The sequence below is a fragment of the Sardina pilchardus genome, chromosome 2, assembly GCF_963854185.1.
Source record: "Sardina pilchardus chromosome 2, fSarPil1.1, whole genome shotgun sequence".
Lineage (NCBI taxonomy): Eukaryota > Metazoa > Chordata > Actinopteri > Clupeiformes > Clupeidae > Sardina > Sardina pilchardus.
This window is the reverse complement of record NC_084995.1, coordinates 41,431,584-41,457,337: the sequence shown is the minus strand read 5'-3', so window position 1 is coordinate 41,457,337 and position 25,754 is coordinate 41,431,584. Positions and strand designations below refer to the sequence as shown.

At 43.9% G+C, this 25,754-nt stretch overlaps 1 protein-coding gene across 1 annotated transcript in view; it reads left to right on the top strand.

Moving 5' to 3' along the window:
- The window catches only part of LOC134075110 (telomerase protein component 1-like), a 32,701-nt gene extending 11,998 nt beyond the window's left edge, over positions 1–20,703 (top strand). Inside the window, exons 16-55 of the mRNA XM_062530588.1 lie at positions 437–549; positions 693–761; positions 875–1,021; positions 1,411–1,702; positions 1,924–2,045; positions 2,311–2,424; positions 2,516–2,633; positions 3,407–3,595; positions 3,710–3,894; positions 4,181–4,322; positions 4,458–4,637; positions 6,572–6,664; positions 6,912–7,044; positions 7,348–7,507; positions 7,743–7,876; positions 8,149–8,237; positions 8,337–8,451; positions 10,013–10,241; positions 10,557–10,677; positions 10,904–11,028; positions 11,221–11,320; positions 11,407–11,562; positions 11,888–12,100; positions 12,315–12,371; positions 12,462–12,603; positions 12,756–12,986; positions 13,401–13,558; positions 14,011–14,118; positions 14,658–14,762; positions 14,887–15,016; positions 15,117–15,202; positions 15,474–15,609; positions 15,869–15,999; positions 16,838–16,959; positions 17,433–17,573; positions 17,791–17,890; positions 18,670–18,778; positions 19,764–19,843; positions 20,059–20,163; positions 20,339–20,703. Coding sequence (XP_062386572.1) covers positions 437–549; positions 693–761; positions 875–1,021; positions 1,411–1,702; positions 1,924–2,045; positions 2,311–2,424; positions 2,516–2,633; positions 3,407–3,595; positions 3,710–3,894; positions 4,181–4,322; positions 4,458–4,637; positions 6,572–6,664; positions 6,912–7,044; positions 7,348–7,507; positions 7,743–7,876; positions 8,149–8,237; positions 8,337–8,451; positions 10,013–10,241; positions 10,557–10,677; positions 10,904–11,028; positions 11,221–11,320; positions 11,407–11,562; positions 11,888–12,100; positions 12,315–12,371; positions 12,462–12,603; positions 12,756–12,986; positions 13,401–13,558; positions 14,011–14,118; positions 14,658–14,762; positions 14,887–15,016; positions 15,117–15,202; positions 15,474–15,609; positions 15,869–15,999; positions 16,838–16,959; positions 17,433–17,573; positions 17,791–17,890; positions 18,670–18,778; positions 19,764–19,843; positions 20,059–20,163; positions 20,339–20,458 — 5,400 coding nt within the window. The 3' untranslated portion in view covers positions 20,459–20,703. The remainder of the gene's footprint in view (positions 1–436; positions 550–692; positions 762–874; positions 1,022–1,410; positions 1,703–1,923; positions 2,046–2,310; positions 2,425–2,515; positions 2,634–3,406; positions 3,596–3,709; positions 3,895–4,180; positions 4,323–4,457; positions 4,638–6,571; positions 6,665–6,911; positions 7,045–7,347; positions 7,508–7,742; positions 7,877–8,148; positions 8,238–8,336; positions 8,452–10,012; positions 10,242–10,556; positions 10,678–10,903; positions 11,029–11,220; positions 11,321–11,406; positions 11,563–11,887; positions 12,101–12,314; positions 12,372–12,461; positions 12,604–12,755; positions 12,987–13,400; positions 13,559–14,010; positions 14,119–14,657; positions 14,763–14,886; positions 15,017–15,116; positions 15,203–15,473; positions 15,610–15,868; positions 16,000–16,837; positions 16,960–17,432; positions 17,574–17,790; positions 17,891–18,669; positions 18,779–19,763; positions 19,844–20,058; positions 20,164–20,338) is intronic.
- The last annotated feature ends 5,051 nt before the right edge of the window (positions 20,704–25,754 follow it).

Below are 25,754 nucleotides of genomic sequence, written 5' to 3'. Positions count from 1 at the left end.
ACACTGTAAAAAAAAAGAAAAGGTATCTGTACGTAGGCAGCCCAGACTCCGACAATTGGAAACAAACAAAGTGGGGGTAGCGTGTCTCCCAAACAGAAATTAAACCTTGCTAAGAATTTGTCTGGGAATACTGAAGGTAGGGGTGAGATACCTCCCTGACGTGTTTAGTTTCGTCCTTGGTTAAAATCTAATGTGCATTATATTCAAACTTCTGCTAAAATTAAATATAAACATTAACACAAACAAATGTGACTTCCTGCATAATCACTGACTGCATCTTTAATGCATAACTCCAGAGAAACACTGCGTCACCATACCGTTCTGTACATCTAGAATGAGATGCAGTTGCTTACTTGTACTTATTTTAGCATTGAACACAACCATTATGATTTGACTAGGAATTACCAGAGTTAAATACTTTCTTTTTTTCCAACAGGTCGACAATATCATTAGTTTTACAGGGACTTTTTACTCTTGTTTATCTGGCATTAACTTGTACAAAAAGGAAGTCAACAAGAATGCCCTAATGGTGTCTGTCCACTTGATCAGGTTGGTCACACTGTTTTGTGAGTTGTGAATATGGACTGCAAGCATATTACTTGGTTCAGTGATGTAAATAGCACCTGGCCCGTTTTCAGAGAGTATTTGCCACTTATAATTCATTATTTACCAAGTTTTGTTCTCTCTTGTAGTAACTATGGGAATGAGCCCTTAGATCGGAACTCTCTGGAGCTTGATGGCTTCAGTGAGCAAATCCTTAAGTAAGAAAACCATCTGTCTGTGTATGGTGGATGCACTGAACAATTGTACAAACCGCTTGGTGGTTATAAGAGGTCATGTTAATATTTCGCCCGTATTGTTTTCCTTTTCATAGGTTTATCTCGGAGAGGGGTTCCTCAAGGCTCCTGGACCATGTGGAGCACATGGACAAGCTGCATGGTGTTCCTGCCCCACCCCAAACCAAGGCGGAGCAGGAGCGAGCAGCAGATGTCCTCCCTCTGCCTGCAACACCTAAGCTCAGGTACCACCGCTCATCCTCAGCACTCCAGCCTATCCTCCACCTGTGGCTAAGTAGCAGTGGAGTTTGAGATACACCCCGCCATGGCTAGGCACAGATGGTCCCTGACAGGCGAGGGCCATTAGTGTTACCAAACCAGTGCCAGATCCCACCGGCAACGTGTTTGTTTACAATACCGGTCAAGATTTTGAGTACAGGTCTTCTAAAAATGTGACTTTGAATGAAAGTCTGTGTAATTCAAGTGAAGCTGGTGATGAATTAAGTCAAATGGTCTGGTAATGTGGGGTTAGTAGTTCATAGAAAAGTTTAACCGCTGAGGAAAACAGCGATGCTGATGGTATGAATAAAAAAACAGAAAGCAAAAAATGTCCAAATGATTTTTCTCTGGTCAGGTGGCGTGGGGTGCGTGTCTTCGTCTCCTCCACCTTCCGGGACATGCACGGTGAGCGGGACGTGCTGGTGCGCTCCGTCTTCCCCGAGCTCCGCCGCCGCGCCGCCCCCCACGGCCTGCACCTGCAGGAGGTGGAGCTGCGCTGGGGCGTCACCGAGGAGGAGGCGGCCCGCACCCTCCAGCACTGCCTGGGGGAGGTGTGCCGTAGCCAGCTGCTGCTGGGCCTCCTGGGGGAGCGATACGGCATGGTGCCCCCCCGGCCCTCCCTACCAGACAACCCACAGCACGACTGGGTAAGAGGAAATACGGGGGTGAGAGGTGCGGTATGCCATATGCATACTATATGTACTGCGTGCTGGTGTGTTTGTGTGTGTGTGTGCGTGCGCGCGCGCATATGTGTTTGTGTGTGTGTGTGTGTGTGTGTGTACTGTATATAATGGTGTGTATGTGCGCATATGTTTTTATTGATGTTTGTATGCATGTGTGCTCATGAGAGGTAACTCCCTCTCCACAGATTAACTCCGCTCCGTCTGGCCTGTCAATCACAGAGATGGAAATCCGTCAGTTTCAGGCCTTGTGGCCGGACTCGGCCTCCAGCCGCATGCTCCTCTACTTCAGATCACCACACCTGTCCAAGTAAATATGAAATTACCTTTTTTTTTAAATCTTTTAAAAAATGACAAGCCCATCTTTCAGGTCATGGTGTTTGGAACATAACTGTTTAGACAGACATTTCTCAGTTCTGAGCCTTCACGTTTACATTGTCCCTGCTGTGTTTGACTTTTGCCATCACTATCTATCTCCATGTTGCTCTTCATAACCACGAGAACACCATGGCATAGCAAACAATAGTTAATAGCAGTAATGCACTGACTCTGTCCCTGGATCTCGTTGTGTTCAGGTCTGTGCCTGTGGCGTGGAGATCAGACTTTGTGGCTGAGTCTAAAGAGGCTGAATCCAAGATGGCTGACCTGAAGAGCAGGATCCGCAGCAGCGGAGCTAAAGTGATGGAAAAGTGAGTGATATCTTACTACTCTTCTTTCATGATGCTGAACCCTTATGTGCCTAGTAAATAACATGTAATCAATGGGCCCTCTTATCCTCAGTTATCCGTGTGAGTGGGGTGGTGTTGTGGATGGAAGGCCATATGTGAAGGGGCTTGAAGACTTTGGGAGAGCTGCAGTGGAGGATTTGTGGGACACACTGCAGAAACTGTTTATAGAGGTTAAGCTTTTTTTAAAACTTCTTTTTAAAGATATTATCAAACACTTAGGGCCACTTTCCCTAGCCTGACTCTCGCCAGACCCTTGTAGTTCCGCCATGCTCCACCAGAGGCGTTTCGCTGAGCTCCACACAAGGGTCTGGGCTCGAGGGCAATGCAAACTCCTTCAAGGGAGCAAAAAATAATGAACCAATCGCCGGAGGGGATTTCATCGATGTGACGTAGTGCCGAAGTGACTGTCTGATTCAAACAACAATGGCGGCACACAGCGAGAAGTCTTGTGCTGACATTGATTCTGCCATTTCAACCGTTTTGTCGAATTTATCGAGTATTCATTCTTTAAAAGATGAACAGAGAATGGTTTTGAAGGCATTTATTGGTGGCAAGGATGTTTTCACTCTTCTTCGGACCGGGTTTGGCAAGAGCTTGAAGTAGCCTAGCATGTCATTCAAGATAACGGACAAGTGGTTTATCAAATCACATGCAAGGATTTTTTTACAAGGCCCCGCCTTCAGAAATACATCTCCTATGGAGAAGTCCCAGATCCTTGTGTGAAGCTCAGCGAACTACAAGGATCTGGCGAGAGTCAGGTTACACTTTCCCAATCGATAGATTTAGTTTTAAGATTAAGATAAAGTCTCTATTAAGCCTAGACTAGTCCTAAATTTAATGACATTTCGAATTAAAAAACTCCATTGAAAAAAGGCCGTAGGAGATCTAACATTTTGCCAGAACAGATGTGTGACTTATGTTTCATGTATTGCTACTTTCACAGGAAGTGGTTGAGACTGATGCCAGTTCTGAGATTAAGGAACAGGAAGTGTACCAGGCTGCCCTGCAGAAGCAGTTCTATGGGCGTGGCAAGCTTGTTTCCATGGCGATGGAGGAAGTGAAAGAGACTCAGAAGAAAGGAGGAGTGGTGATGGTGGAAGGAAATCCTGGAGAGGGCAAGACTGTCTTCATGGTAACTACACACACACACACACACACACACACACACACACACACACACACCATACTCTCCACTTGTACTATAATGTTTGAAGTTAATCTATCTCTTGCCCCCACCTTGATTCAGGCTGGTTTAGCAAATGCACTTCAGACTGTAAACAAGACCCAGAGGTGTGAGGTCATATCCTACTCCACTGCTGCCAGCCAGTCAGCATGCAGTGTGGAGAACCTGCTGAGATGTCTCATTCATTGGTTGACAAAGCGAAGAGAAGGAGATGAAGAGGAGAAGCTCTCCTCCTCTTTGTCCTATAAGTAAGTATCAGGAGTTCACAGCCAAACATATGTTTGCATTTATCACAGCATTAAATGCAACATTAATTTCTGTATATCTAAGAAATGTATGACGAAATGAAGTGATGATATTCTATTCATGGGTTTCATCAGGTCCCTTTGCACAGGTGAATTAATCAAACACCATGCATTGATACTGTAATCAAGGTGCTTGATTTTATACACCTGTGGAAAGGGACCTGATGAAACCCATGAATATTCTGTAGTTCAAGTCAGACTTACTGATCTGTTTTTTATTTTGCAAAAGAGAATTACTGGCAGAATTTGACACTCTTCTGAGTGATGTGAAGAGCGGCCATTTACTTGCCTTGTTGATTGATGGGGCGGATGTTGTGCAGGATGCTCAAGGCAGTTTCATTTCTGATTGGATACCTCAGGATTTACCTCAGGTAAGTGCTGAACCTGGCATTCTGTTTTGATATAAGATGATGTTCCTGGTTGAATAGACAAGAACACATTCTTTGCATCATTACATGCATTCTGCAAGCAATCACTTTTCAGTACCTATCGGGACCTTTTTTTAGGGTGTTTCTCTGGTTCTGAGTGTTACTACCAACTCAGATCTTCAGCAACCACTGCTCAAGAAAAAGGGTTCGATCTCACTTCCCCTGGGACAACTGTCCCTGCCAGACCGGAAGGAGATTGTTCAGAAGGAGCTCAGTGTCTATGGAAAGAAACTCAGTGACTCTGCATTCAACAATCAGGTAAAGAAACGCAGTGACTCTGCATTCAACAATCAGGTAATTTTCTTGGCCATTTGAATTGGCTTTGAGTCAGAGCCATGGTCATTTTCCTGTTCCTTCTCCCAGTCGCACTAAATCTCACTTCCTGGATCCCTAAAATGACCCATCTACTGTAAGTTGGATGAAAATGGCCACAAAACAATACTTGGCTCCTTATGTTTGTCACTTAACAATTCTAGACAGATATATCTAGATTCTAACACTCTTATTGGGCACAGTAGTGGAAGAAAATCTGAATAATTAGAGTGCATGAAAATGCACTCTACTGTTATCCAATATCTTCTTATTCTTCTTCTAACGGATTTTGTGAATTTCACTGTCCTTACGAATAGGCAAGGTCATTTGTCACTAAATTAACAACACAGATAGAAACACTCGCTTTTATTTTAAAGCACTCGTTCCCAAAAAATAGTTTGATGCAAAACAGTAAATCCAACTTCAAAAAGCTTACTGGGAGCAAACAAAAATATCTTCATACCTACTGCCGTCCTGTCTTGGTAGTGGCTGGGGCTGGCACAGCACACAGCACATGAATGGCAGCTGGTCCACTGGGGTGCAGGAATTTTACCTTGTAGTCCTCCAGCTCCTCTGACTTCTCCAAGGCATACCCTACCCACCATTTTCCATCATAGACACATATTGCCCTACCTGCACATCATGCTGCGGTGCCTGAGTGGCATTCTGAACAGTGTAAGACGTATGAAGATATTCAAATGGCCTTTGAGAACTTCACAGCCACCAACTAATGAAAGGCCTATTTTAGATTGATCGTTAAAACATAATTTCAAGTACATAATTCGGTGTAAAGTAAGTAAAAGTAAAATATAGCCTTTCCATTCCATTCAAATAGCTACCAGAGTTAATGCCTTGTAAAAGTAGCAAAATGCTACTGTTTTGCCAGAGGGGGGTGCCAAACTTCACTTTTTTTTATTGTAAATGTTTATTCTGGTGTTACCAAAACACCTGTAACTACATGCATTTATTCTGTGAACGGGGCTTAGATGCAATATTAGAACTTTACACACTACATGCCCATATACTTTTCTATTTCCACATAGATTTTCATGATCCTACTACCTACCCCACATAGCTTTTCAGCTGCATGAAAATGACACAAAAATACAAACATGCCTTGTTTTATCCTTATTATTGTCAAATTCATTTGATTTGGAGACTTCACATTTTGGGACAACATTAACAAAGGATTATATTTCTATAGAAAAGACTCATTGATGGCAGGTGTGTCCCAATAAAAAAGTTTTGAGACCCTCAATATCACTTTTTTTGCATGTTTTTTCAGAAACTAGGGACTTCTGTACAACCAATGAGACTATGGTACAAACATTTAATCATTGAATCTTACTGAGAACATGCTTGTCTTCCATTCTATAAAGTTTAGTCAGGCTAGGAATGATAATTTTTAAGATATGAGTACCTTAACATGGCCTCCAAGATAAGGTCATTTAGAGAGTGTAAAAATGCAAGGGCAAAAAGACAATGAAAACAATAGAATTGAACAAAAATATTTTACAGATTTTAGTTATGGAACCTCAACATTGTGTAGACAAACTTTGATGAAAATCCGAGTCGGTGCTGCAACCATTTTCCTGGATTTTGTCTGATTTGACACGGAATGACCCTCCTGCTCCTATGGGAATTTAACATAGGGGTCAAATACTTATGCAACCTGTATTTTTACATTCTTCAATCACAAAGAAAATTAGTGTCCTAAGCGGTTTGATTTTTACTATTTTTTTTAATTGAGGCATTACAATCAATTCTCAAAAGATGATTTTATATTCCTCTTTTTAGTCAACTTTAGCATGGGTGTGAATACTTACTATACCCACTGTACGTCTTCTTGGATGTGTGAGCTTGTTGTGTCCTGTCTCCAGCTCCAGACCCTGCTAATGAAGAAGGGGGCGGTCAGCCCACTCTACCTGCACCACGCCTGTGAGGAGCTCAGGAGCTATGCGTCCTTTGAGAAGGTCAGATGCCTCCCTGTACTTATAAAAGGACATCAACAATGGCGTGGGCAAAACTGTCTTGACTAATGGCATGCACATGCACAAGTGAAGCTGATGCAGGAAATTAAAGCAGATGTATTTTTCTTTTTTAAATGGTCTCCTTTTTAAGTATTTCATATTTAGGGCTTCAGCTTCGAGACATGCTTGTCCTCTTGGCTGTGATGCTATGCCTTACAGTCAGTTCTTGTTGTTTATTGTTTTCGGTCAGATGAAGGACAGCCTGCAGAGCCTTCCTGCGACTCTGCCTCAGCTGATTGAGCACAGTCTGCTCCGGCTGCTCTCCCAGTACTCAGACTGGGCCCTGCGCTGGGCACTGGAGGTTCTGGCCGTCAGCACCCACGGTGGGCCATCCCTCACAAACATCTCACTGTATACTTGTTTACTCATACTTGTCGGCTTCGTGTGCGCTGGGCTCTAGGCTCATAGTCTTTTCCCCCACAAGCTTCTCACTGTCTAAGACAAATACTTGAATTGTGTCCTGAGCCAAATTATATCCTATTTTTTTTCATTATTGTCTCTTTTAAATAGTTAATGCCCAATTGTCCACTTATCTTCCTGTTATTGTTCCATACTTTGAAGACATTATGATTTCATGATAATATTGTTTTGCATCCATATGACCTCACCATCTGGCTCTTGTACAGGTCTGAGGGAGAGGGACCTTTATGCTGTACTGAGCATGTGCAATGACCTCTCTCGCAAGGGGGGCCAGGTGACCTGGCAGGAAGCACTTAAACTGGCCAGACACCCACAGGACCGCATTCCCATGGCAACCTTCACTCAAATGGCCCGGTGTTTGCAGAGGTATTGAATATGAGGTTTGATACAGAGTCAGACCTAGGGCAATAGAGGTGAAGGGGAAGTAAACAAAATAGGTGGAAAACAGAGGGACAATTTATTCACTCACAGTGTGCAGTCCATTTATTCTTCTTCCAGCTGAGTCAGTCAACTTTCTTGACTTGAATTTGTTTTTACACTAATGATGTTGGAATGACACAAGAAAACAGTTGATAGGGTTAAAAGTCTTCTCTTTCCACAGTCTTCTTGATCCGTCCAACGCTCACAACCCAGACGGCTTCCTGACAGTGTACAATCCTGACGTGATGTGCGCCTTTGAGGAGCTCTTCCTGTCAAAAGAGGAGGACCGAACTAGAGCTCGTCTCCTGCTCTCAGGTACCCAGAGAGGCCCTTGCACTGCAGTCATCCATTTACGCACCGTTTGATTTTAATAGTAAGTCAATGATTGCTACAGTATGTAAGTTAGTAGAGGTTGCAAAACCCTGAATTGGTGAAATCTAAAATGTATTGTATCTAAAGGGACAACATGGGATCCATATTAGCATACTCTAATTAGTGTGTGTGTGTGTGTGTGTGTGTGTGTGTGTGTGTGTGTGTGTGTGTGTGTGTGTGTGTGTGTGTGCGTGTGCGTACATCACCTCGCTCAGCTCACCTGTGGGTGCAGGCAGACCCTCAGGGGAAGGACACCTTCCTGCACTGTGACTCTGATGCCCTCACCCACCTGCCCCATCACCTGGTCAGTGCCCTGTTTGACCTTTAACCTTCGGTCTCTTTGGACCCCTGTGAGGCTCCACTCTCTTTACGCCGTGCCTGTGTCTGTCGTGTCTGTGTCCAGAGGAGCTGTGGCCAGTGGTCAGTCTTGTCTCACCTGCTGTCCAGCTACTACTTCCTGTGGGCCAACGTTAGGTTGCGGCTCCTGCACCGCCTCTTGGAGACATATGCTTCATTCGGTGAGTCCCCTTTATTCTGGCCACCGTCCTGAACCAGTAGCCCAAAAGACAAAAAGGACACTCTAAATAAGTATATTAAACCCTATGGATTAAGAATGGGATGTCGCTTAAAGGGATATTCCGCCATTTTTGGAAATACGCTCATTTTCCACCTCTCCTCGAGCAAAACAATCGATATTTAACTTGTTCCCGTTCATCCAGCCATTCTGTGAGTCTAGCGATACAACTTTTAGCTTCAGCCTAGCATAGATCATTGAATCGGATTAGACCATTAGCTTCTCGCTTGCTAGCTTCATGTTTAAAGAGTTACTTCACCCCATAACTCCACCCACTTTACATTTCTGAAAACAGCTTTCAAAATGGGCGAGACGTTCTGAAATTTGGAGAGAGAGTGCAGCACTGCTGCAACCAATCAACCATGGTGATTTCGTGTCAATCTGGGAATGAGTGCTGCAGACATGGCTTATCACAGGTAGGCTAATCAGGGCAGCAGGTGTTGGGGCGTTTCAGTCCTAATTTGTAACGACCCGGTGACGTAGTGTCGGACTAGAAGTGCAGGACAACGTCATCATTCCAATAGTATTTTGGACCAACATGCCATGGCATGTTTTCAAACGGTAGTATGCGCGAGAGAGCAATATCTCCAATACAAAATCAGACGAAATGTTACGTTTGTCGAGAAACACGATTTTTGTCAATATTAACCCTGGTAATAGTACAGTTCACCACTTATGAGTATTTTCAATCAATCAACAGCTCAAAAAACCTATTTTAGGGTGCAGTGACCCTTTAAAAGTGACTAAGATTTCTGGTAATTTTCCCATTTAAAACGTGTCTCCTCTCAAGTTAGAAAGTGCAATAAGACCAACTGAAAATGAAACCTGCCGTTTTTCTAGGCTGATTTGATAATAATTATTGGCGTAATAATCAAGGCAACTTGCAAACTACTGGCACTACTACTGCTTGTTGTCTATGGGGACTATTTTCAGATGCTGCGTACGATATCACTGCGCCTATGGTACGTTTGCAAGTTGCCTTGATTATTACGCCAGATGAGAGTGTAGTTCCATGTCAAATCAGCCTAGAAAAACGCCAGGTTTCATTTTCAGTTGGTCTTATTGCACTTTCTAACTTGAGAGGAGACACGTTTTAAATCGGAAAATTACCAGAAATCTTAGTCACTTTTAAACATGAAGCTAGCAGGCGAGAAGCTAATGGTCTAATCCGATTCAATGATCTATGCTAGGCTGAAGCTAAAAGTTGTATCGCCAGACTCACAGAATGGCTGGATGAACGGGAACAAGATAAATATCGATTGTTTTGCTCGAGGGGAGGTGGAAAATGAGCGTATTTCCAAAAATGGCAGAATATCCCTTTAAGTTCATATGCGAGTCAAGGCAGGTGACCCAATACTTTTGGCAGCATAGTGTATGGATCAATTGTGTGCTCAGTCTGCCCAATAAATAGCTTTGGATAAATCAATAAATACAGGACATATTTAATAAACTTTTTTTCTCACCCCTCCCACCCCCAAACCCACCTCATCACACCACACACGAAGATGGAGTCATTACGAGCGACATGACGGAATGTCAGAGATTCCTGAAGCGACATGCATCTCTGCTCTCCCATTGGCCGGCTCTTTTCCTGCAGCAGGCTCTGAACGAATCGGATGGCTCATCCGCCCGTCTCTGGGCCAGTGGTATCGTGGGAGGACGCGGAGGGCGCGTGGTGGAGTGGCTCAACCGAGCAGAGCACACCGGGGACAGGGAGACTGCCGAAGCTGCGGGGTAATTACACACGTCTGTCTGGAGGATCACCTCTCAACCGATCTTCAAACCAAACCAAATCTCGCAAGTTAAAGACCCTTTTGATTGCTACAGTATGTAAAGTTCTTCAAACAGGCTATACTGTTTAAGCCCTGTTTTATGTTAAATGGTCATACAGTAGGTAATATGTGCTTTATATATTGTGAAGTATGCATCTTAATATAGTATATCATGTTGTTACAGGTTTGTAAAAGTGTTAAACTTACATACTGATAATTTTGGCACATTATAGCCTGTATATACGGTAATGACCTGTCTATTGTGATCCTTGTCTAGTACTCTGGTGTCCACATTCCAGTCAGAGCCTACCTGTGTGGTTGTGAGTCCAGGAGGGGATGTCATCGCCGTAGGAACAACGCAGGGGACTCTGCACTTTTTTAGCGCACAGACTGGACAGGTGCAGTTTAATTTTAAAAAGTGTATAAATATTCAACTGTATCACATATTTCTATAATATGCAATATATTTTACATGCCCTAATTAAAGCGTTATACGTATGGAAATGTCTGGCGTAGATCGTTGAAGCTAAAAGCTACACATGATTTCTAAGTAGTGATGTACTAGTTGCAGCAGTATGACATGATGTGGTGTCGTAAAGCTCTGTGATGCTGTGTCCCCCTCAGGAGGTGAAGTCTCTGGTGAGCAACAGTGATGGCATCTCTGGCTGCGTCTTCCTGAAGGAGGGGCTTCTTGGATCCACCTCCTATGACGGACGGGTCGAGGTGTGGGACGTGCAGAGCGGGTGCAGGTGAGAGTTGATAAGCAACTGTGCACGCAAACAAACTGTGAGTTGGCTTCAGATGTAAAGCAGGAAGAGGATGTATAAAACACACTATATAGATTTAGAATTCCCAGGTCGTCATACTGAGAAATTGCATAATAATTGCATTAGTTATTGTATTGACACAAACAGTTTCTCGTTTTCTTTTTGTTTTCCAAGGGTCACCCATATGGATGCCCATACTAACAGAATAACAGGAAGTGACATCAGTCGAGACAGGAAGCACCTGGCCACAGTCTCTTTAGATTTTGGTATTAAGGTGAGGAATGTGCTGAGACCCATTCAATGATCGATCAGTTGGATACAAAAAAAATCTACCCTGAAACTATGCTCTCTCCCACACAGGTGTGGTCCTCTCCGCAAGGCTCGTTGGTGGCCAAACTGTGGAGTCCGAGCCCTCTGAACTGTGTGACCTTTGACCCAGAAGGGCAGCGTGTGGCTGTTGGCTGCTGGGACGGATCAGTGCGCGTGTGGAACTGGCTCAAGGAGACCAATGCCAAGGTGACTGATGCAATAACTGATGCAATAACTTCATTCTCACACTTCTCTCTCTCTCTCTCTCTCTTTCTCTCTCTCTCTTTCTACTCATTTTCACTTATTCTTTCTCTTTTTCTGTGTTTCTTTCTCTGTCTCTCCTCGTGTCACTCCATCTTGGTCCCTTTCTCGTTCCATCTCTGTCTCTTTCACTCTCTCTATTTACCCCTTTATCTCTCTATCCGTCTCACCTGCTCTTTTACACACTTCTCTCTCTCTCTTTCTCTCTACCCCTTTGTCTCTCTATCTCTCACATGCTCTATCTCTCTATCTCTCTCTCTCTCTCTTCCAGACTCTGTTGGGCCATGAGCGGTCAGTGCGGAGCCTCTCCTTCTCCCCGTGTGGCTCTCAGCTGTGTTCTGGCTCTCTGTGCGGAGAGGTCCGGCTGTGGTCCGTGGCCGCCTCGACTTGCGTGGGCAGCTTCATGGCCCACCGCGGCCCCACCCAGGCTCTCTCCTTCCTGCAGGAGGGCAGGCTGCTGCTCACCGCTGGATCGGACACCACGGTGAGAAGAGTGTTTGTTTGTAATGCACACACAAACACACACACACACACACACACACACACACACACACACACACACACATGCATGCACATTACCACATAGGTTTTTTTGTTCTTCTTCCTCCTCCAGTTAATCTCCAACATATATCCATACCCATTTTCAACATCGTTATTCTATATCCTCCTCTTCATGTTCTTCTTCATTTACTTCCTAGGTCCAATTGTGGTCAGGTGGTCTTGGTCGCTCAGTGGGAGTGTTAGGTGGAGAGAGGGTGAGTTTTAAGGGTTAGTGGCCATGGTTGTGCTATTTCTCCAGTGATGATCTTGTTTCAGTATAGCTCATTTTTTGTTGTCGTCTGCAGTCGCTGTCCAAGCACACCCAGACATGCTCCACACACAAAGCAACAGTAACAGCTGCTGCTGCCCTCTGTGTTGCTGTTGCCAGTGGTTACGCTGCCGTGGGGTACCATGGTGATGGTGTAAAACTGTTCCATTTGAAAACAGGTAGAATTCTACAACATTTTTGTGAGGACATTGTTTGTGTTTGTGTGTGTATGTGTGTGTGTGTGTGTGTGTGTGTGTGTGTGTGGTTGTAGTAATAACAGCTTTGTCAGTGAGATGTGGACATCACTAAAACCTCCCTTGTTGTGCTGCAGGAGAGACTGTGTGGGCCAGTGAGGGCCTCCTGGTGTCTGTCTCCTGCCTGCTGTGGCTGGAGGCCCAGGAGCCTGGGGTGCTGGTGGCAGGAGGTGGAGACCATCGCCTGCGGGTGTGGAGGAGGAGGGGGCAGGGTGGAGCTGGCCTGGTGCTCCAGGGCTCCTTCAGGGCACAGAAGGGCCCCATCACTGCCCTGGCACAGAACACCACCTATCTGGCCTCAGCCTCAGGTCTGTCTACCCACAATCCCCTGCTTTAGCGTTATGTGAGTGTGATGTGCATTCACCATGTTGTCATCCGTATGTGTATGAAGGCTTTCTGCACACACTGGGACTGGGCACATGCTTCTTATGGACATTTTCTAATAATTCAATCTGCTTGAGAGCATTTATTCTCAATTTAGGCTAATGACTTTTGTACATGCACTCTTAAAACAAATGTGTTGAAAACAGCACAACCTGTGTCCAGATAGGGACAACACAGTTTGTGTTGTTTCCAACACATTGCTATTGTTATTTGTTACACAATGTGTGTTGAAATAACACAACTTGCATTGAAAACAACACAACTTGCATTGTTTTCTACTGCCACTACTACTACTGCTACTACTACTACTCACCACTGTAAATATCTCTCTTTCTTAGATGATTTCACCATTGCCTTGTGGTCGCTGCAGGACGTGAGCGCTGAGCCCTGGGCTGAGCCCAGTGAGGTGTGCCTTCTGAGGGGCCATAGTGGCGGGATCACCTGCCTGTCCTTCAGCTTGAGTGGCCAGGAGCTCCTCTCCGGTGGCAAAGACCAGGTACTGCTGTCTGTGCTGCACCAGAGAGCTACTGGGCTGAGTTGATAGTCTGCTCTGGTTGTGCCTGCGATGTTGTGTGATTGTTCCTCTTATCATGGAGACATACTGTACATGTGTACGACTCTTAAAAGATTCTGACATATTGTAGAAGCATGAGCCATTGACATTATGCAAATAATATTGAAGCTCAAAGGTCAATATCTCAACAAAGAATACACACAAAGCTACGAAGAACATTCTTAAAGAACAAGTAATCAACTTTTTTGAAAAGGTCTGGAAATTTGGATTTTTTTCTTTTGGGAAAGGACAAGCACACTGTATATTTTGAAATGTCACATTTTACAAATCTTTGTGCCTCTTTAAGTGGTGACACCTCTAGCATGCTTTTTTTATGATACCAGTATGATGATGATGACGATGATGATGATGTCGATTGTGATGGTTTTCCATAGGCTCTGATGGTGTGGAATCTTGGCTCCTCTCCTCCATGTCTCTCCCAGTCTCTCCCACACTGTCATGGAGACTGGATCACAGGCTGTGCCTGGACTTCTGACGGTGTGGTGAGTTTTTTTTTCCCATGTCAGTGAATATCAGTAGTTGCAGTGAGGGCAATCAGTTCACTGTTAGTTTGGGATCCATGGTTTGTGTATGTGTGCACATCAGCGTATACAGTAAATCATTCACAATTCATACAAGTTCAAGTCAGAGTATTTTATTCTGATTAAATTTGTACCCCTGAGTGGACCCTTTACCCCTGTACCCCTGAGTGAAGCCCTTACCCCTGTACCCCTGAGTGGAGCCCTTACCCCTGTACCCCTGAGTGGAGTTCTTACCCCTGAAACTCTGAGTGGACCCTTACATCTGTACCCCTGAGTGGAGCCCTTACCCCTGTACACCTGAGTGAAGTTCTTACCCCTGTACCCCTGAGTGGAGCCCTTACCCCTGTACCCCTGAGTGGAGCCCTTACCCCTGTACCCCTGAGTGGAGCCCTTACCCCTGTACCCCTGAGTGGAGCCCTTACCCCTGTACCCCTGAGTGGAGCCCTTATCCCTGTACCCCTGAGTGAAGTTCTTACACCTGTACCCTTCACCCTCCTCAGATGAGCTGCTCCAGGGACGGCCGTTTGCGGTTGTGGGACGTCCAGACGGGGAGCTGCACCACTGAGATCACAGCCTCCACCCCCCTCACTTCGCTCTGTTGGGCTGTGAGTCACATGCACATTCAAAGTTGCACTTGATGGCTGGGTTTTAGTCATAGTCATTGTTTCTTTTCTCTGACGGCTGACTACCTGATGGCTGGGTTTTAGTCCTTGTTCTTTCTGCCCTCAGGCTGACTATTTCATAGCTGGTTCTGCCGATGGCCTCCTGTTTTTGTGGAAGAGGGAGACGGGAATGAAAATTACCCAGATCCAGGCACACCAGTCCTGCATAAACCACTGTGCCACCATCCCCAACACTGGTATGGAAATTATATCATATATCATATACTCAACCCACACACATTACACAGACTCAACTGGAGATGAAAAAAGAACAGTCATTCATTTCATATTCCCCAGACGTAAGCCAGAGGAGCAGAGAGGAGGAGCTGATGGTTGCAACTGTGTCAGATGACGGCATGGTGAAGCTGTGGCAGCCGCTGCAGGTGAGGGGCTTTCTCAGCTTGTACCCATAAGCCCTCTGGGATATAGGAAGTACATCGTTGTGTAGATCATGTCACATTGAACACTACATTCATGTGTTTTTGTGACATTTAACGCTACATTTCAGTAGTTTTGTATCTGTAATTTGCAGTGACAGTAAAATTGAAACAGACTCTCATGGTGGTGGCAGCTGCAAAACAAATGCGTTTGGTGCACTTCTCGTATGAACTCTGAGCTTTATTGTAAATGTGTGAATATGTGCTCCCACTGTAGGTGCACCACCACAGCACTCTGCTCGGCCACACTGGAGGGGTGGAGGCGGCCGTGACCAATCAGACTGGAGAATCGGCGCTCTTCACCGTGGCCAAGGACCTCTCTCTCCGCACGTGGGCTCTGACCACAGCTCTGGGTACCAGAACTAGCAACATCTGTCAAGTGACAAACACCAATAAAATGCTGACCATTTTCCAGCCAGTTAAAGAAAATGCAGGGCCCCACATCTATTTCCACATCTTCCCAATCAGTATTTTAATTCTGAGCAGAATAGTATATTTGAGTTTTTGTCTTCTCCAAAAGAAATAAATAGATAGATAAGGAGATTTCTATAGTGCTATTTTCAAAGTAGTGACCATGCTTCCCTGTGTGGACTGTGATGTTTTTGCCTGCAGAGATCCCTGCCTGCCAGAAGAACTGTGTTTCGGTCCTTTGCTTCCTTCATCAGGGCCAGCTGCTGGTAGTAGGCTACGAGTCAGGCAGAGTGGAGATTTGGCATCACATGAAGGCCATATGTAGCAATCAGGTAACTTGATTTTTCATTTGGTAAACGTTTATTTTTCAAGACATTGTTTTCTCCATTACTGATTGTGTAGATTGAAAATATAACTAATAGCTAAGAGTGGTACTGAAGTGCTACTGAACAATTATCTACTCAACCGTTTTGTAATTCTTGCAATTCTGCTTGTAGCTCATATGGTGTTGTCGTCTAGAGAACCAAGCTTCCTTTGAGACAGTTCACTCTGAGATCTGTCTCTCTCACTGGACCTCTCTCTAGTCTAGATGAACAGTGCAGTCAGAAGCATCTTTAAAACATCAAACTCTTAATTTCTATTCGAACGATGTTCATAGCACTTAGCCTTTATGTACTGTATTTTTCCCTTTTCGCCAGATCAGAATCAGAAATCAGTTTGTTAAGTGGGTTTCCACAGACTAGGACTTTGTGTTGGTTGTATGGTGCAATGGGGCAGGAAGCATATCAAACATATGCATTTGGAATAACTATTTATAAATCTTGTTCACGTGTGTCTGTTTCACTAGTTCACATTCCAAAATTTGCGCAAAGACATAAAAGCATAATAGAAGAGCATGTTTGGCGAAGTGTCTGGCCAGGGTCCTGAAGTGCTTAGCGGAACCTTGCCGGAGTCGTCTGCGCAGGCAGGAGTCTGCACCCCTTTATTCTTTACCTATGGAAGACGGGAGGCGTAAGGGGAGGTGGTGGGTTGCGAGCGGAGTAACGCCATTACTGAAACTTCAGCAGGTAGACTGCAAATAAGTAACCTGACTGATTGAAGAGGGAGGCGTGGCAAATTTCGTCATGCACCTCCCAAACTTCTGTTGTAAAACGCCATTTCTGTCTGCAGGTGAGCGATCGTGGGGTGACTGCTTTCTCCAGCATGCCAGAGGACAAGCTTGCCGTGGGCTCCTGGGACAGTTACGTGTACATCTGGAAAATCCACTGGGACCCCCAACAGGAATCTGCGAGGTGAGCTGTGGACACACATCTCTTCTTCACCCACTTACCATGACATCTCCAGAGCATTAGCGTACCTTATAATCCACAGGCCACACTCGTGTGATCAGTATTGTACATGAGCTGGAAGTGAATGTGATGTATCTAGCCGACTATGTATTGAAGGTATTTGGTAGAATGTTAAATTGTCCAATTTTGGAGAAAGGTTGTTGATATTTTAGCTCAATAGCTTATACAGTATACTGTAGTATTCCCCCCGTGGGTACTCCTGAAGCAGCATTTTGATTGGCTAGATCGTTGTGTGGCTTGGTCTTAACCACTTGATCAAAAGCAGATTGGATTAGAAATCAAGGACTCTGCCTTTAACTGAGATGCCAGCCACATCCTGTTGCGATAGTTTGTCATTCTGTCCACTGCAGTCCTGATTAATTTATCGTCATCCTCTTCCATCTGTAATTTTGTATCTTTTCTATCCATTCTTGTAGTATGGAGAAGGTGTGCTCATACAAAATGGAGAGTCCTATAAGGCATCTTCATTATTGCAACATGCTCCTTGGAGTGTGCCACAGTGGACTAGTCTACAAAGTCGAAACCCCACTCGACGATTGGCATAATCAAATTAACAGGTAACCAAACTACATTTATTCATCTTCGGATGGGATGTGTTGAAGTACTTGACAATGGCTTTGGGAATTGCTAAAAAAAATCACAATGCTCCTTTCTAAAGTGATTTCCTGATTTATTGTATTTTGAAGTAAAATATATACTTTATTATATTTTGTGGTCAGATTTAACTTCAACCTCAAATTACTGTGCTGTTCACCTTAACCTTTGATTAAACAGCTGGCGTAGACACCGTGTATTTGCTCTGCTCGGAAACGATACCAAGAGCTGCTGGATGGCTGGAGAGCAGCTATTTGGGAACTTCAAGATTGGGTTTATTGTGAGTGCTACCCGTACCTTTCCTATTGATTGGTTAATCTTAGCATTAGAATAGGCTTTTTATGGACGCTGCTACAGTAGCTCCTGCTCTATTGACAGCAGAATGAGCTGTGGGTCTGTACACACACACACACACACACACACACACACACACACACACACACACACACATATTATATACTTTATTTGATTCCACTTTACAAGTCAAGTTACATTAGGAATCAAATCTCCTGAATAATCCAGTAGATTAAAGCAGTTCAGCAATCTATCATGAGTTTACTGGTTCAAGGGTATAGGAAACATCGTCTCTTCCAAATAAACATGCTTCCTATAACTGCTGATATGGAACAGTATTTTACTAGCTGCTTAGCCTTAGTCTTACAGTACATAGTCCCCCATGCCAAGTCCACCGACCGCCAACCTATGTACATGACCTAGGCTACCAAACACTAACACAATGAGCTGGCATTTGTATCCTAGGTTCTCAATGGCAGAAATCAAAGGCTGGTATTTCAAAGTTTTTACACAGTTTGAGTTGATTTCCATAAATAGATCAAAATGGGTTTTGATTTCAGGCTGTGAGACAAAAATAGTAACTATTTCAAAGGGGCATGATGACTTTCTTTAGGCACTGTACAGTACATACATGTACATACATACACAAACATACATACATATATGCATGCATACATGCATACATACATACAGTACATGCCTAGCATATCATTGAAAATAATTTTAGGATCATATTAAGTGTGTGTTTGTGTCTGTCTGTGTCAGATGTGCCTGAATCCCAGCAGCCCTTTGGGCTCAAATTTCTGCGAGACAGAGTTCAAATTTGATGGCGTGCAGGAACAGGCCTGGATCTCTGCGGTCACCATGCAAGGAGGTGTGTTTCCCCAGATGATCTGGACATATGAACTTCAGTCACATCCCATCCTTAATACATAGGGTTTATTATGACGTCGGGTCCACCCTTTGCAGCAGTAACAGCTTCAACTCTTCTGGGAAGACTTTCCACAAGGTTTAGGAGTGTGTTTGTGGGATTGTTTTACCATTCTTTCTGAAGCGCATTTGTGAGGTCACACACTGATGATGGACGAGAACACTGGCTCTCAGTATCTGCTCTAATTCATACCAAAGGTCTTCTATTGGGTTGAGGTCAGGACTCTGTGCAAGCCAGTCAAGTTCATCCACACCAAACTCTGTCATCCATGTCTTTATGGACCTTGCTTTGTGCACTGATACACAGTCATGTCGGAACAGAAAGGGGTCATCCCCAAACTTCCCACAAAGTTGGGAGCATAGAATTGTCAAAATTGGTTAAGCTAAAAAAATTCAGAGTTCCTTTCACTGGAACTAAAAGACCAAGCCCAGCTCGGGGATAGCCCCTTCCTGTTTCAACATGACCAGTACACAAAGGTCCATAAAGACATGGATGATGGAGTTTGGTGTGGATGAACTTGACTGGCCTGCACAGAGTCCTGACCGCAACCTAATAGAACACGTCTGGGATGAATTAGAGCGGATACTGACAGTCAGTCTCCTCGTCCAACATCAGTGTGTGACCTCACAAATGCGCTTCTGAAAGAATGGTCAAAAAATCTCAGAAACACACTCCTAACCCTTGTGGAAAGTCTTCCCAGAAGAGTTGAAGCTGTTATAGCTACAAAGGGTGGACCGATGTCATAATAAACCAATGGATGAAGGATGGGATGTGACTGAAGTTCATATGTGAGTCAAGGCAATGAAGTGTATTTTTGGTTGTGCTGTGCACACAAAACCGTACATTTATGTGAACACTTCACACAGACACAGATACTGGCCAACAAAAATAAGAATAAGTAAACTGACAAAAGGCCTTCTCTCCTCAGATTTTGTGGTCTATGGAGATATCAGAGGTAACTTGTGGTTCAAGCAGTCACCTAACACGGACTCCTGGGACAGTAGATCTGTAAGTGGCTCCACCCCCCACTATTGTTGGACTGTGAGGGTTATAACCAATGTCAGTGGAATGGATAGTCTATGAAAGTGTCAGAATATGATCAGTACTGACCATGGTCAGTATTTTGTCTCAGGATGTATAACGAAGTTGTATGTGAAGAAGAGGAAGGTGGTGATGATGATGATGGTGTTGGTGGTGATTATTAATGACTGATTGCTTGACAGTCTCACAGTGACAGGATCAGTGTGCTGAGGCTGACTGACAAGACACTCATCTCTGCCTCCTATGACCGCACCGTGAAACTGTGGGACAGACAGACCAAAAAACAGGTCATGCTCACTCTCTCTGTCCTCCCAACACTCCATTACCAGTCACTGTTTTGTTTTTACTTATTACTGTGCTTATATTCTGTATGTTCTCTGATACCATATTGCTTGTGTGTGTGTGTGTGTGTGTGTGTGTGTGTGTGTGTGTGTGTGTGTGTGTGTGTGTGTGTGTGTGTAGGTGGGCATGTTTGTGTGTGATGGTCCTGTCCATGCCCTGGAGGTGGCCCCTCAAGAGCCGAGAGAGATGGTGTGTGTGGACGGTCTGGGAAAACTTTACTTTCTCTCCTGGACAGAGTGATTATGAACATATCCTCTGTGTGCACTAAACCGGCTGTAACAAATTGAATATTCTTAATATACTGTAGTTCGAAAAATGAAAATGGAATGGAAAATGTTGCATGAGTTTGTTAATATTATTCTTAATTATCTGAATTACATAATTACCTCAAAGAGATAAGCAATATATCTATGGTTTACATAAAGTTTAAGTAAAGTTTTGCCTGATTGCCTTTTATTTGATCCAAAATAAACTGAAAATGTAAATGTTTACTGTCATCAATACGCCCGTGTTAAATTGTGGGTCGTACCACACTCTGTGCCTCCTGGTAAAAGGAGACCTACAGTAGAAGTCATCCAGAAAGATCTAGAGGGCTGCTACAGAAGCCTTCAACTAAACAGATGAAGTTCTCAGAATGTGATCCAGATATTTTGACTGTGGATAATGACCGATCAATGCATGGTTCAGCTGGTCCGCAATTTATTTGGCACGACATCTATTGGCAAAAAAAAAATGGTCTGTGGCCAAAGTTACTTGCCGACCCCTGTCCTAGAATATCTTATGGCGGGGGAAGCTGTGGAGCCAGTGGCTGCAGCGACTATACCACACTCAGTTCCAAATATCCACAGTGCGGGTTTGAATCCGACCCACAGTCACCTCCCAATCTCAACTCATCTCTCTCTCCCACTTGGCTCCATTTCACTTGTCAATATCCTATAGAATAATAAAGGCAAAAAGCCACTAAAATATACTTTAAAAATAATTTGTTACGCTGTTGGAGAAATTATTGAAACATGTATCCTCATTTATATCTGTAATATAAACATATTACAAATGTGATCAAGTTCAATTATTAATCAAATATATATCCCTCTACATTGATTAAAGGAATATGTGTTCTTATACATTCATTAATGAAATGTATATTCCCCTACATTGAATAATGTGTATTCCTTTATATCGAATAAAGGAAGTGTTAACCAAAGTGATTAATAAAATGTGCAGTCCTTTATATTGAATAAAGAAAAGTGTAGCTGCCTGCATATGTAAACCATGTTCTGTTTAATCATACTTTGTAACCGGTCCGGGACTTCATCTTTTTCATAGAGAAGTCTGTTCTTTTGTATCTTTATGTACCAATCAGATGTTTTTGTACTCTTCCAGATAAGGTTTCAACATTTCTGTGCAGTCTCTTTTACCTGATTTAATTAGGTCTTAGGTCTTAGGATTTACAAGATCTTGACCACAAGTTCTGTATTTGTTGTTGAATCAGTTGTTTGAAATGTTCTCCCTGATACATGTTTGGTGGGACGAAGGCTAGAGCTTATTGTCCAAGTTTTAGCCATGTGAACATATCAAAGGGCAACTTAGACCCTAGATACGTAAACTCTTGTATAGATACGTAAACCCTGGTATAAAAGGAAACCCCAGACTAAATTTGTCAGAGTCTGGTGTGAACCATTTTGTGTTGTATCATTCTCTCTCTTTGCAAAGATAATACAATTGTGTTGTCATTGGGAATTCACTGGTCCTTGTCTTTATTTGCATACAAACATACAAAATTAATATTAGACATAGTGAAATTATCTATCACCCACAATAAAACAAAGGCCATCTCTGGATGTCTATCACCATGCACTATGACCGTGTCGGCCTTGTGTATAAAATTCCCGCTCGTTCTGCACACAAGTGCAACCACAACAAGATTCTGACATGAGAATACACATGGAACATGGTAGGCAAAAACATGTCACAACAGCTTTAAATATCCCCATCAAGAAGTCTCCGCTGATAACAACACTATTTCTCCTCCTGATATAACTCTCCCGCTGCTCCACAGATGCATATGCTGTCCACTGCCTAGACATGTTTGTGTACTCCTCCTTCTCCATACGTTTACGCTTGGAGCATGCTCTGTGCTGCTCAGGCTGAGAGTGTTCTTGTCTCTTGGCCTTTCGTGGCTCCTTCTTACTCTTCCTGGTTTTCTGGGATCCAATCCTCTCCTCTTCTGTTACTGGTCCCCGAGGTTCAGTTTTGGCCTCTGTTTTCAATGTGTTCTCAGGACGCTTTCTCTTTTCCTTCTTTTCCCTCTTCTCCTCCTTCTCCCTCTTCTCCTTCTTCTCCTTCTCCTCCTTCTCCTTCTTCTCCTTCTTCACCTCCTTTTCCTTCTTCTCCCTCTTCTCCTTCTTCACCTCCTTTTCCTTCTTCTCCTTCTTCTCCTTCTTTTCCTTCTTCTCCTTCTCCTCATTGTTCTTCCTCTCCTCCAGAAGGTTCTGGTTTTGCTCTTTTCTGTTCTGTTTTCTGTTGAAGAGCTTCTCCTTCTCTTTCCTCTTTAGCTGCCTCACCTCGTCAGCCCTTTCTTCCTCTCCATTGCACCGCGCCTCTGCCTGCTCCAGGATATTTTCCTGAATGATAATTTCTCTCCCCATATCTTCCTCATCCACTGGAGTGAACAGGCAGTCCTCAGGCTCATCCCGTTTTTGAACTGATGTGTCCTTATTCGTTGGAGCTTTCAGTCCAGCCGAGATTTCATTGTCACTTCCGGAGCTCTGACCCTGCGGACTGTTCGGGGGCGCAGATCTGCCTGTGCCACCAATGAGCACAGGAAGCTGTCTACGGGCAACTCCGGCCAGATTCAAACTGCTGTTGGAGGAGCATGAGGATGAGGAGGAGGCCTTCTTCTGTGCCACAACACGCTGGTCCTGTTTGCAGGAGGCTTGGGGAGGGATGACGTTGGAGGATGCAGCTCCATCTTCCCCTGCCCTTGGCCCAGAGGTGGCGAGGGGCGACACCGCAGCTTTCCTCATGCGCCGCCTGAGTCGGGCTGCCGATACGTTTTCCTCAGATTGCACTTGCCCCTCCGTAACTCCGCTCTTGCTTTGAGCTGAGATGTCAGCGGGAGCGTTTTGGCTCGGTTGACCAACCTTTCTGCTCTCCTTGGCAGGTGGGGAGGACAGTGGTGGCAGGTGTGCAGTTACCTGCTGAAGGTTCAGATGGACACAGAGACGAGAGAAACATAAGGGACACAGCAGACACCAGCCTCATCCACATTTTTTTTCTCCAATTGATTGGATTCATTAATGCTATTATGTTAACATAATTTTCATGAATTGATATAGCTTAAGGTTGCAAAAGTCATTAGATATCACTCAATGAGAGGCAATGGAATATATGCCCGTGGGCATTATACAGTAGCCTAACTGTTAAATTAGAAATCTGGGGACACACACAATACCCCTGTTTAATGTAACTTATTCACTAAACGTATTTGTTTTTACCTCAGGAACTGGTGCAGGGCTACTCTGCAGCTGAGCCCTCATCAGCTCGTCCACCAGGACCTTCAACCTCTCGATCTCCTCCACATTCTCCTTCTCCTTCTCCAGCATGTGGTGCAGGAGAGCCACCAAGGCTGATTGGTCGACACACGCAACGTGACTCTGCTGAGAGTGGTGTCTCGGCACGGTCACCTTCTCAAGTAGCGTCTGATCCAAAGCAAACCATAAAGTAATAAGTGTTACATGTTTCATAGTAAGTCTACAGATCGGAAATGATGCATTAGGATCTCTGGCTGAAAAATTAAAAATGCTTTCATATGAATAGCGATGGATAGCATTTGAAGATATAAAGCCCTGTCATATCACATATTATGAAAAATGTGATTTGACTTTTCCATCCTGTTAGATTTAGTTAGGTTAACTCTTTGCCGATCTCATTATAGCAACTCAGGAGTGTGATATCACCTCTAGGCCTAGGCCTACTTTATCTTCACAACAACTTTACAAACTGAAGACTAAATGTTGGAACTGTCTCATTTCTCCACTTTGATTTGTTCTCTTCCAGTTTTGTTTTTTCCAGTTATAGTTCTCATTTTTGGTGTTACCAATTCTAGCCAGTGGAAAACATAAAAGAACAGAGCTAAGCGAGGACCTACCATGCAATATTGTACAGATGAAGGAACACTCTCATCTTCCATAGTCTCCTCTCCTACAAATAAATAATAATGATTTGATCAAGTCACATGTCAAACATGAATGAACCTGTTATGCAGAAAAATTGGAAGTATGTCATGGAAGTATGTCATGTTGTTGATGAGACTTACCAGTAAAATTCAGCAGCTTCTTTTCTAAATGATAACACGAACAATCGTAGACTTTCTGTGTGTGAATGCTGAGTTTCAGCTAATGACTATTTTATGTGCTACTTTTTGGAATTATATGACATCTCCATACCTACATTGTGACGTTTCATAGTGCTCAATTATGACGTCATGTCGCTTTGGTAAAGGTGCGTGTCTCATTCTATGGCCAAGTGGCCTAGCCAGTCACCCAGCAGTCTAATGGACTGACTTATCAAGCAGGGCCGTAGTCAGCACATACTCCCCAATATTCAGATATGACTAAAATGCCCCCCTAGCTGCCACCAAACCACCCAATATACGGACATAGAACAAATAAAACGCTATTATAGGCTGCAAAACCCTACAGGCATCACCATCTCAAGTTCCCCTGAATAAAGAATGGTTGTAGATGATGATGATGATGATCTGAAATGTAATCAAACGTAGGCCTAAGTAACGCACAAATGAGTGAATGATGGTTTCAGAGAGAGTGGCCTACACCCCTGGGTGGTTTGTCTTGGTGGTTTTGCGTTTTTCGTTAGTGGCGTGCGCTATCGAAAGCGGCCAATTACTGCGCCATTGTGCGGTGTGGTAGCCTGTCAATAATATCGCTAAAGCTACCAGTACTACTATCCTCACAAAACTTATTGGAAACATGTAGGCTATCACAGCCCATAAGGAAACCCCAATCTATTTTGGAGCCGATTAGACCGAAAGGGAATTTTGAAGCATTTCCATATGCTTGTAGTAGCCTAATGTCAGAAATTCATATTTAACCCCTTAGGTTGTTGCACCCTGCGTATTACATGTAGGCTAGATGCGCACTCAATTGCGCATCCATATGCAAAACGTAGCCTAAGACTCAAATGTGGCGACGCACAAGTTGGGAAAAAACGTTTGCAATGCACTGGTGGTGTTACCCTACAGTTTATGCACAAACCAACCTATAATGTATGAGGTAACGTGAGGTTAGTCAGACAGAAGAGGGGCCTGTTTTAGTAGTCTGAATCCTCTCACTTTCAAACTACGTTCAGGAAGACAGAATAGGGTACAGAAAGAAACAACAAATCTTTACCATCCTCAATCTTCTTACCAAACAAATGACTTCTTTAATTATTAGCGCTGCTGTTATCTATAATGTGTAGCCTACTCATGGTAGGCTATTTACTGTCAATGTCTTCTCACTCAACTGAAATACTG